The sequence below is a fragment of the Ochotona curzoniae genome, unplaced genomic scaffold (genome assembly GCF_017591425.1).
Source record: "Ochotona curzoniae isolate NIBS_2020 unplaced genomic scaffold, NIBS_Ocur_1.0 contig_3819, whole genome shotgun sequence".
In the NCBI taxonomy this organism is placed as follows: Eukaryota; Metazoa; Chordata; class Mammalia; order Lagomorpha; family Ochotonidae; genus Ochotona; species Ochotona curzoniae.
Window position 1 is genome coordinate 57,859,597 of NW_024466004.1, and position 12,255 is coordinate 57,871,851.

Sequence of the window (12,255 nt, forward strand, 5' to 3'; positions counted from 1 at the left end):
ATCCACTGCCAGCTTCCCTACTGGTCTTTCCAAGTCTGCATGGCTCATGGGGGAAAGTACAGTTGTTGTCGATGGCCATCGCCATGTCTGTTGAACTTAAGTCCAGCACCTGGCTGGTTTATTTATAGACTAAGCCAGCCTTCAGATCTGGCTGTGTAAGGAGCCCTTCTCTGTCCAGAGAGCAGTGGCCCCAGGCACCAGGTCATGAGGTACAAAGTGCAGTTGTTCACACACAGCTCCACCTGCCCTCTGTGGACCCTGGAAACAGCAAAGGCGGGGCTTGGCTGTCAGTGGCCACTGCGTGCTCCCCCAGGTCAGCTCCAAAGGTCTCCTTTCTGCACTGCATACTTTAAGCGCTGCCCATGACGTTTGATGGGAGTTATTACCATTCTTAAATGGTCTGTGCACTTTCTCGGCTGTTTGCTAATGAGATTTGCATTGTCTAGGCTTGGCTGCCAAAGACAGGCAGCGCTGCCAGGGCAGAGCAGAGGGGAAGGAGGTTCCCCAGGCACAGAGCAGGACAGCATGGGGGGTGGGAGAGTCCTTCCCCGGGATCCCAGAGGAAGAAGGCAACCTTCTGTGTCCTTATGGATGTTACTGGTTCAGATCAGCCTCCCCTAACCAGCAACTTTTGCAGAGTAGCCAAAAATAAATTAGGTTGGAAAACAAAGTAATCTGTGTCGAAACTAACCAGTCAGAAGGGAGGAAAGAGCTGAGGCAGCAAAAGGGAGAATGCCTGTGGAACTGTGGTCTGTTGATCCCTGTTCCCAGTTCCACTAACTCAGCCCCCTAGATTCCCAGCGGTCCAACACAGCGACCCCTGAAGCCAAACCCCAAGAGGATCCAAGTACCTGTCTCTGCAAGGGTGGCCTTGGAACCCACAGTCGGCTCTGGCACCAAAGCTTGTTTTCCTTGAACTGCTTGGTCTGCTGCCTCCAGAGACAGAGGGAGAGCGAAACAGCTTCCCATTGGGGAAGCACGAAGGGCATGGCCTCCCCTCTGCCTCACCATTGGCCCACATGCCTGTGCCTCTGTGGCTCCTTCCCCTGGAGAAGCCAGCAAGTGACCTCATCCACTCAGCTCCAGGGAGCTGTGTCCCTGCCAAGCCCTCAGGAGCGTGTCCATCCACTCAGGGCCCGCCCTTCTCTGGTGTACAAGCCCTAGGACTCTCTGCCAGCCTGGGGTTTCATTTCGCCAGCTGATTTGTAAGTATGGCCAGTTGTGATGTCCCAACTTCCAGTAAGTCCCAGTCAGACACAAATATTGATTATGTTATTTGTCTGTCCATGGGGTGCCTGACTCTGCCAGTCAGCTAGGCAAACTGGGGAAAGGAGGGGGAATTACGGCTATGTGATATTGTTGATCACAAAGATGGTAAGTAGGGAAATTTTTTTTTTTAGATTTATTTTTATTATTTTTTCATTGGAAAGGCGGATATACAGAGAGGTGAGACAGAGAGGAAGATCTTTCGTCCGATGATTCACTCCCCAAGTGAGCGCAACGGGCTGATACTATGCCGATCCAAAGCCAGGAGCCTCTTCCGGGTCTCCCACGCGGGTGCAGGGTCCCAAAGCTTTGGGCGGTCCTCGACTGCTTTCCCAGGCCACAGGCAGGAAGCTGGAAGGGAAGCGGGGCTGCCGGGATTAGAACCAGCGCCCATATGGGATCCCGGGTGTGCAAGGCGAGGACCTTTAACCACTTGCGCCACCGCGCCGGGCCCGGGAAATTTTTTCAAGAGAAAATGGAGGCTAGAAACTGAGTAGTCCTTCAACCCACATACTCACTAGGTGCCTTGTGGTCTTCATGATTGTTTGCATGGAAGCATTTTTTAAATTTAATGTTTAATACTCACTATAAAGATAAGGAATATAGACCCATGTGAGCCACTGGCTCGGATGGGGTTGGCCGAAAGAGGAGGAGGGGAAAAAATATTTCTGCCTTCCCTCCTTTGTCCCAGGCAGGAAGCAGGGAGGAGGAAGAGGGTGTGCTGCTCCTTGTTGTCAGACTACATTAGTGCCAGCAGACAGAATTAGTCTCGTGACACCACTGCAGAGTCCTTCATTGGTGGCTGGGAAGCAAGCAGACTGTTCTGAGGCTGGGTAAGATTGGTGTAGAATGGGAGAAGATGTGACTTCCTACTTGTGGCCCTAAGTGTAGCTGTCCTGGTTGTGACTAGTGAATGCATCCTTGTCACCAGCCAGGGCCTTTCCCTTAAGTGGCTATGTCCCCTGTGTCATCCTGATTGCTCTAGGATGTTGTTGACTTCATTGTTTAAGAGGTGACATACTCCGTCTACCCTCACAAAGACTCTTCCTTGTTTCCTGTGTATAACTTCTAAGACCTATTGGTTGGCCGTGTCTACCTCATAGTGTCCACAAGCTTAGTGCTCTCCATTGAACTTGGCCTGAAGTGTTGTGTCACTTTTCTTTTTATTTTGTTTTAATTTTTATTTTTAACATTGTTTACATAGTCGTGAGGGATGCACACCTATGTGGACCTCCAATTAGGGTGGGGGAAGGTCTAGGTATGGAGGAAGGTAGATGGGACAAATGTTTCCGTTTTTTCCCCTGTGTCCCCAGTGGGATAGGGAGAAGGGATTTCTCCTTGCTGTCAAACAGCATCAGCTCCTGGGGATGGAGGACAGACCCCGACGTGGGGAAGTGTTCTGAGGGTATTACTTGAGTTATTTTGATAGTTCTGAGATGTTGTCAGTTTCATTGCACCAGGGTGAAAAAATCTTTTTAAAGTCTCTTGGCTGACCTAGTCCACCTTAGTGCATCCCCAGGCCCAGAAACATGTTGCAAAGCTTGACCAGGAGAGTGGTCCAACCTGTTCTGCTTTCCCACTTCTGACAAGGCACTTGACATCCTCTGTGATCATGTCCCCCGTGTACATCTGGGCATGCTGTCCACTGCACAGGCATCAGCAACTGAGGCCCAATCCCAACATATGCAGACCACATACATTGTGATTTTTCCTATGGCCAAGGTTTGAGTCCAGCAGTCTAGAGGGAGAGTCCCCCCTCCCCAAGAAGCCTTACCTGAGGTGACCTCAGACTTGACTCATGTGTGCAACCAGTGCAGGGTCAGGTTAGGTCCATCATCTACACCAGCCAACAAGTAGCCAGTGGATGCAGCCTCCTGAACAGTTCTGCCCTCAGCCCCACCTCTCACACTAGCTGACAGGTTCTGCAGCCTAACACAGCCCAGCCTGCCACAGGCCTGGTCTTCATGCACGCCAATGGTGCTTTTATGTTCCCCAGTGGGAGCAGGAGCTTCCCAAATTTTCCCTACCAGGCCCACTTCAAATCTCAGGTCTTGGACATGCTGGTGGATGTTATAGCCCTATCTAAGATAGCTTACTTCCAATCTCGGAATTTACCAGCAGGTGCAGCAGCCTGGCTCAGCCTGGCCTGCCCCCAGTCCCAGCTCTTGCTGGTGGGTACAGCAGTCTAGCCCAGCTTGGTCTGCCCCCAATTCTAGCCCACATATGTGCCAATGGGTGCTACAGCCTGGCATGGCCTGGCCTGCCTCCAGCCTTGGCTACATTCCCAGCAGTAGGTCTAGCAAGGAAGTTCCCCAAGTTCTCCTACTAGGCCTATTTCCAGTCCCGGATCTTATATGTGCAGTGGGTCTGTGGCCCAGCCTGACATGGCCTGCCTACTGGCACTCACCAATGGGCACTGCGGCCTAGCCTGACTGGCCCACACACATTCCAGCTGTCATTGGTGGATGTAGCAGCCTTACAACCTGGATCAGTTCCAGACCTGGCTCTCATGTGACCCAGCAGGTGTCACAGTCTAACCTGGCCTGTCCCACACTCATTTTGGCTCTCACAAGTGCCAGGAAGTGCTGGAGCCTGGCCTAGCTTGACCTGCCCCAGACCCAGCCCACATGCATGCCAGTGGGTGCTGCAGCTTTGCCCAGCCTGTCCAGCTCCCAACCCCAGTTCTTGCATTCAACAATGGAAGCTGCATCTTAGCAGGGGAGCCCCCAAAGTTCTCCTACAAGGCCTGATGCCAGCCTGGATCTTGTGCATGCAGACAGATGTTTCCACACAACTTGCCATGGTTTACCTGCAGTCTCAACTCCTGCTGATAGGTGTTGCAGCCTAGCCCAGCAGGCAATGGCCCACACCCTGTCCTGGCTCTCATGCATGCCAGCAGGCATTTCAGCATGACCCAGCCTGACCTCCTCCCAGCCCCAGCTCCTACAAGTCTCAAGTGAGTTCCACAGTTCAACATGCCTGGACCCATGAATAGCCCTAGCTCTTACACAAATCGGTGAGTGCTACGGTCCCACAGAAGTAAGCCCATGGATGCCCTATGGAAACTGTTCCCAGATCCAGTTCTTTTGCATTCTGGTGCATGCTGCGACCTAATCTCACATGGCCCACCCCCTGTTCTGACGCTAGCAGGTAGACTACATGGTGCACCCCAGCCAGGTATGCGAGTACCATCAGGTGGCAGGTGGTGCTACTTAGCCCAACCCAGGTCCCCCATATAGGCAAGTGCCTCGACCTGACCCAGACATGTCCTCTAGTCTCCCTCCTCTAAATCACTCTGTCTCAGCTCCCTCACCTACTTGCATGTAGAGGGGCCCAGTCTGCGGAAGCCCCTACAAGTCTTTCCTCCCTTGTCAAACGTGCCCTCGGCCACTCCCACTCTAACACATCCCTAGACCTCCTTCCCTGGGCAATCTATAGCCCCCCTACTTGGGGGTCAGAGGGTGATGTGCCCCTGTGCCCCTGTCCTACATTATCCACCTTTCCCACATACCTTTTTTTCTTTAAGATTTAATTTTTTTTAATTAGAAAGTCAGATATACAGAGAGAAGGAGAGACAGAAAGGAAGATCTTCCATCCAATGATTCATTCCCCAAGTGATCAAGCAATAGCCAGAGCTGAGCCAATCCAAAGCTAGGAGCTAGGAGCCTTGAGCCTCTTCCAGGTCTCCCACGCGGGTGCAGGATCCCAAGGCTTCCTCTCCTTCCTCTCCTGCTTTCCCAGGCCACAAGCAGGGAGCTGGATGGAAAACAGTGCTGCTGGGATTAGAACCGGAGCCCATATGGGATCCCAGTGCATGCAAGGCAAGGACTTTAGCTGCTAGGCTACCACACCAGGCCCTCCCACATACCTTTTAAAAACAAATTGACTAAAATAAGCAATTATGCCGGCATTCTGATATAGTCAGCACAGAGTTGGCATTAACCAGGCCCAGAATGCCGGCCAACTGTTAGCTGTTTTTCTCCCAGCAATATAACACTTGACAATGTAAAGGCAACCTAGGCAGATTATTTGCTTGTCTTTCTACCCTTTGAAGAGGTAACCTAAGTCTCATTTTGGGTAAGAAGAGTCGATTATCTTGTCTTTCATGAGCATCTGGCATGTTCTTCATCCTGTACAGGAGTCAGCAAAGGGGTGGCCCAGCCTTAAAACATGTGCTTTTCATAGGATGGAAAGAAAAGCAAGGACTAGTTCAACATACAATATCAGTGCAATGCATCCTCTGCCGAGGGAACAAAACTTCACAATCATTTCAATCTTTGCAGAAAAGGAACTTGTAAAGTCCAATATCCATTCACGATGGAAACACCTAATAAACACATAAGGGAAGCTTTTCAATGTGATAAGGGCTGTCTCTAGGATAAAGTCTTGGACTTACATCTGCACCAATGATGAAAGATTCAACAGTTAACCTCTCAGAACAGAGAAAGGGCAAGAATGGCTGCCGTCACCTCTTCTAGTTCATGTTGTACCAGAGGTAAGAGATAAAAGCAAATCCATGGGGCAGCCTGTGGCCGTGGTCAGCATGCTGCATGGGACACCCCACAGGAATGTGTAGGTTTGAGTTCTGGCTCTACTTCTGGTCCCAGCTTCCCACTGGTGTCTGTCCTGGAAAGTAGCTGTGATGACTGCTGTATTTAAGGCTCTGGATCCCACATGGGAGACTTAGATTAAGCGCTAAACCCTGGCTTCTGCAGGCATTTGGGGAATACACCAGCCGATGGAGGATCCCGATCTATCTGACAACCCCGCCCTCCAAAAAAAAAAAAAGGCATTGGAAAGGATTACATAAAACGATTTTCAGTTGACATGATCCTATACACCAAAAATTCTAGATAACACACACACATTATTAGAGCTAGTAAGTGATTTCAGCAACAATGTGGAGTACACACTTAACACCTACGAGTCACTTCTGTCCTCACACACTAGCAGTGGCCAGAGGGAAGAGTTGGATGAGGGGCCGAGACTCCCAAAGTGACATGGACAGCCCTGGGACCAAAATGGGCACTACCTTCTCACACATAGCGCGGGACTGGTGCTCCGGCTCTGTGGGCCAGCCTCAGGACCTTATTTCTGCCAAGTTACTGCCCAGGCCTGCCCCCGGGGAAGGTAGCACCTGCCGGTAGGTAAAGTACAGCGTGCGAGGCTCTGCCCAGGACTCCTAGGATGCCCTGACTCCTAACCCCACTCTGCTGCCGGATGGTTGGTGGCGAGGCCCGCACATCCAATTGTCAGTTTATCTCTAAGGGTCGCAGAGAATTCTGACGCCCGTTACCAGCCCCAGCGGCAGGGGCGCATCCGCTAACGTTCTGGGCCGGGGCTTGGGCATTTGCACCAAGGAGTGTTGAGCGCTTCAAGCAGGCCAAGGTCAAGGGTCTGAGCGAGTAGCAGCGGGTCTGCGGTGCGGTTATGCATGCGATGCAGACTCTGCTGATCACATTCGCAGAGAAGGCACCTAGGTGGCTACAGAAGGCAGAAGTTCAGGTGCCCCTGAAGGAACCGAGCCCCGCCACTTTCGCCGCTAACACGGAACCGCTGGAGGCTGGGTCCCTGGACATGGTGGGCACGGAGTAAGGCTGGTGGGCAGGACGTGGGGTCTGCAACCTCGGGTCGTTGGTGAGATTGTCGCTTCGGCGTGACTGCACCATGAAGTACCCAGGCGTGGAGCTGATTTTTGACCATGTTGGACACTTTGGCAGGTAGGGACCTTCCCAGAGCTGGAGGAGGCGGTTGGCCGCAGCGGGGGTCCACGGGAGCCGCAGCCGGTAGTCTTCTGAGCCAGGCAGGGCCCATGGGGAGAGCAGCCCCACCTTTCTGATTCCCTCAACAGCTCCCCTGCCTAACCGCTGCCTGTAGGGTTCCCCTGTGCCTGGCAGGGACTTTTGGGAGCAACCGTTGGTCCCAGTGGTTGCTATTTATGGGAGGGGGCAGGTGCTGGGTGCTTTATTGTCACTCTTTATCTGCTGTGCTCAGGGGTTGAGCAAGGCACAAGTTCAGATCCTTATTTGAAATACTGAGAAACTGAGGCTGGCTGTTTGGTTAAGGACCCAAGGTGGAGAGGTGTTAGGTGATCTTGGAGGCCGCTCCAGAGAAGGCGATGATTCCTCATAATGAAGCCTTGAGCAGGAGGGATGCGAGGCAGGTGGCTCGAGATCCAAGAGCTTCCTCCTCATGCCCACGTTAAGATAGTTGTTTTTGTGCAGGGCTCTGAAGAAACTGTATGTCGCCACCCTTCCTGGTTGCTCTCACCCTGTGAGATCTTTCACAGATGAGAAATCAGGATTTTTCTACCTAGGACATAGAAACAGCAGAGTAGAAATGGATGCTGCTTAGTGTCCGCTGGCCATCACAGCTTGTGGTATTTCCCATCCATCTGCTGAGCCCGGATGACAAGCCAAGACTCTGCCTGGTCCTGTTTGTGTTGTCTCATTCTGTCCTTGTGGAGGCAGAAGAGCTCAGGGATTCCAACACTGGCTGTGAAGCTGGATGTCTGAGTTCAGACCTGGCTCGGTCATGACTGAGGGTAATATCACACCTGTTAATAAGTACCAGTAGTAGAAATATTTGTTTTGTGAATTCCACACACTCTCTCTGATCCTCACAGTAGTTTACATAATTATAGTGGTTGAGCTTAGATATTGAATCAGAGAGATTCTTTAGCAATGTGTCCCTATCCAGGAACTGTCCAGGGCAAGATCTGCTCCTCGGGGTCCTCCAAGGTGAGACAGAAAGGCTATCCAGCACTCCCATTGTCTCCACCATGGTGGAAAAAGGTGTGGGTGGCATTTGGGAGACAACACTTAGCCGGCCACTGTAATGCATCTCAAAGTGTTGCCATGTGGAAAGCTCTTGGTAAGTCTGGCCGTTTCTGCTCCCTGAGTCCCCTCACTGAAGGGCAAGGTTGGCTTATAGGGAGAGAATGGGCAAGAAGTTAATACCTTGTGTAGAAGGTGAGAATGTTGTGGCTTTCACCTGGAACCCTTTTTATTCTCCAGTTTTTGCTTTGATTTGGCCTCTTAATTGATGAAAAACAGAAAGGGAGACTTTAATGTGGATTATCTTATGTTCTTTCTTTTTTTAAAAAAAGATTTTTTTATTTATTATTGCAAAGTCAGATATACAGAGAGGAGGAAAGACAGAGAGAAAGATCTTCCGTCCGATGATTCACTCCTCAAGTGACCGCAACGGCCAGTGCTGCACTGATCCGAAGCCAGGAACCAGGAACCTTTTCCAGGTTTCCCACGCGGGTGCAGGGTCCCAAGGCTTTTGGCCGTCCTCGACTGCCTTCCCAGGCCACAAGCTGGGAGCTGGATGGGAAGTGGAGCTGCCAGGATTAGAACCGGCGCCCATACAGGATCCCGGCGTGTTCAAAGCAAGGACTTTAGCCACTAGGCCACGCCGCCAAGTCGTTATCTTATATTCTCTTAAGGAAAGGAAGGCAGAATACCTGGGAGATGAATCAAATCTCTGGTTTGTGTGGGTGACAGATTCGGGACAAACCTGGGGCTTAGATGTTGACTTCAGCTTAAGGGTGCTACTGGAGTCGGAGTCCATGGCAAGGCTTGGGGAGTGAGAGAGGTGAACTGGCAGGCAGAGAGAACAGTGCCAGCTCTCCAGCATGAGGCAGGGGTGGGGAGCTGCTCCAGTGGTGAGACATGCTGGAAAATATCCTACATGCCTCAGGTATGTGTATTAAAAAGATAATTATTATTTATTTTTATTGGAAAGGCAGATTTACACAGAGAGAAGAGTGACAGAGAAATAACCTGCTAATTCACTCCTCAAATGGCCACCAACAACCAAGGTTGGGTTGGTCCCAAGCCAAGAGTTTCTTCCAGGTCTCCCCACTGGGTATAGAAATGCAAAGACTTGGACCAGCCTCCACTGCTTTCCTTGGCCATAAGCAGGGATCTGTAAGAGCTGAACCAGAATTGATGCACAAAGCTGGCCCTGACATTTATCTTTTTTTAAAAAGATTCATTTTATTTTTATTGGAAAATTAGATATACAGAGAGGAAGATATTTTGTCCGTTGATTCACTCTCCAAGTGATTGCAATGGCCAGAGCTGCGCCAACCTAAAACCAGGAGCCCGTAGCCTCTTCCAGGTCTCCCACACGGGTGCAAGGTCCCAAGGCTTTGGGCCTTCCTCTTCTGTTTTCCCAGGCCACAAGCAGGGAGCTGGATGGGAAGTGGAGCTGCCAGGATTAGAACTGGTGCCCATATGGGATCCTGGTGTGTGCAAAGCAAGGACTTTAGCCACTAAGATACCACACCAGGCCCCATTTATCTTTTTAAATTGGAAGTAAATTTCATTTTTTAATTTTCATTTTTTAATAAGTTTAGATGTTCTGAACAGTTGCCAAGATGGATGATAGAGTTCCCATGAGCTTCCCTCATGTTTCCTCCTTTGTTGGGACCTTATATCATCACAATGTGTTTGTGCAAAGCTGGAAACTGGTGTTAGTACATTGGAGCTAATCACACTGCACACCTCATCAGGATTTCACCTATTTCCCCATGGCAGTACCCAATCCAGAGCATCACCATGGTTTAGCTGTCGCAGTCACATGGGTCCCTCTGATCCTTGGCAACTTCTCAATCTCCCAGAGAAAGGATTGGGTAGAGACCTTGTGTGTAGAATGACTCCTTATTTGGGGTTAGTTTCTCATGATTAAGCTAGGATCATGGCTTTGGGAAAGAAAAACCACAAAGGTGATGTATCCTTCTTGTCCTATGTCCCGGAAGCAAGGAACCGGTACCTACCCAACATCATGGAAATACCATCCATTGTCACTGGGTCAGACAACGATGGGTGTTGGTGGGGCTTCCCCGCTCCAAGTTACTGTCCCTCCCCACCCCTTGCTTCTGTTACTCTGCTCTTTAGAAATGGGTCGCTGAGATAGGCACACGCTCAAGGAGGAAAGTATGGGACCTAAACTCCGCTTCCTAGGGAGACATAGCCAGTCAGTGATGGCAGTTCTACTGTCCAAAGATTGGTTTCTTATTTATATTTGTACTTGTTCAATCATTTATATCAGTCCCATGTGTTTGTCTGGGTCCTCCAGAGAAATTGGCAGGATCCATACAGACACACATGCACATACAAGACATATACATGCAAAGCACATACATGCACATATGTGGTCTTCCCTCCATATCTGTGAGGAAATTGGTTTCAGGACCTACAGAGGAAATGAAAGACTGCAAATACTCAAGTCTAATATAAAATGGTGTATTTGCCTATAAGCACATCTTCCCATGTACTTAACTCAAGATTTATTACAGCTAATACAATGTAAATACTATGTAGCTAGGTATTTTGCTGTGTTGCTTAGTGAATGATGATATGAAAAAGTCTATACATATTTGGTATAGACACAATTACTTGGCAGGGAGAGAAGGATATTTTCTTTTTTTTTTTAAGATTTATTTTATTTTTATTGGAAAGGCAGATATACAGAGAAGAGAGACAGAGAGGAAGATCTTCCCTCCGATGATTCACTCCCCAAGTGAGTGCAACGGCCAGTGCTGAGCCAATCCGAAGCCAGGAGCCTCTTCTGGGTCTCCCATGTGGGTGCAGGGTCCCAAAGCTTTGGGCCGTCCTCGGCTGCTTTCCCAGGCCACAGGAAGGGAGCTGGATGGGAAGTAGGGCCGCCAGGATTAGAATCGGCGCCCATATGGGATCCCGGGCATGCAAGGCGAGGACCTTAACCACTGCACCATCGCACTGGGCCCAAGAGAAAGATATTTTCAACCTGTGGTTGGTTGAACCCACAGATGCACATTTCATGATGAACATGGAAAGCTGCTTCTGTGTGTTTGTGTGTGTGTGTGTGTGTGTGTGTGTGTGTGTGTGTGACAGAGATTTATTGTAGGATTGGCTCACATTGCTGTGGAGGCAAAGTATTCCATAATGAAATGCTTATAAGGAGGAGAGCAAGGAATTCCAGGTAGGTGGTTCAGTCCCCAGAACAGGGCCTGAGAACTGATGGATTGATGGTGGATGTTGGATCTCGGAGTGCTTATGGATGGGTTAGTTTAAACAGAGAGAACAGGTTTGTCCTTTCCAAGTCTCTTTGCTCAACTCAGGCTTCTCCAGGGATGATGTCCACTTCCATTGGTGAGGATGATCTTCGCTACCTAGCCTGCTGATTGAAACCTGGTCTCTTTGGGTGATAGACACCCAGAAAGGATGTGTCACCAGTTTCTGGCCTCCCTGAAAGTATACACACTGACATATCAAATGGACCATCACTACACAGTTTCTTGTATTTATTTTATACTTTTGGGGGGAGAGCAAGTGAGTAATATTATACTAATAGGTCTGTTGCTCAAATAATTTCAGTTTTGGCCACTGGGAGCGCTTTGAGGGTGGCTTCTTATGTTCTTTTGCTACATCCTCACCCTTTTGTTTTTGGGAGGCACAGTCTTACTTTCTGACACTTTTAAATTTTCTATGTCTCCATATATTCTCCCTGTACTGGTCTTAAAATGAGCCATTTTGGGCTAACAGACATATAAAAAGATGCTCAGGTTCCCTAGCTGTCAAGGAGATACAAATGAAAAACACATTGAGGTACCACTTAATTCCAGTGAGACCGACCTACATTTAGAACTCAACTAACAACACCTGCTGGCATGGATGTGAGGAAAAAGGCACCCTCCTTCACTGCTGGTGGGAGTGTAGGCTAGTACAACCACTGTGAAAATCAATATGGAGAGTTCTTGGAGACTTGCAAATAAATCTGTCATATGACCCAGCTATCCCGCTTCTAAGAATATACCCAAAATGAATGAAGCCTGCATATGAGAAGGGGATCTGTAATCCTATATCCTACAATAGCAAAGACATGGGAACAAACTAGATATGCGTCCAAAGAAGAGTGGTTAAAGAAATTGTGGTACATCTACTCTATAGAATATTAATCAGCTATTAAGAAGAATGAAATTATAGCATTTGCAACTAG

General features: G+C 49.4%; 1 protein-coding gene across 1 annotated transcript in view; it reads left to right on the plus strand.

Moving 5' to 3' along the window:
• The first annotated feature begins 6,933 nt into the window (after positions 1–6,933).
• Positions 6,934–12,255, plus strand: part of SLC22A16 (solute carrier family 22 member 16) — a 29,970-nt gene continuing 24,648 nt past the window's right edge. The window contains exon 1 of the mRNA XM_040983526.1: positions 6,934–6,986. Within this exon, the coding sequence (XP_040839460.1) occupies positions 6,934–6,986 (53 nt within the window). The remainder of the gene's footprint in view (positions 6,987–12,255) is intronic.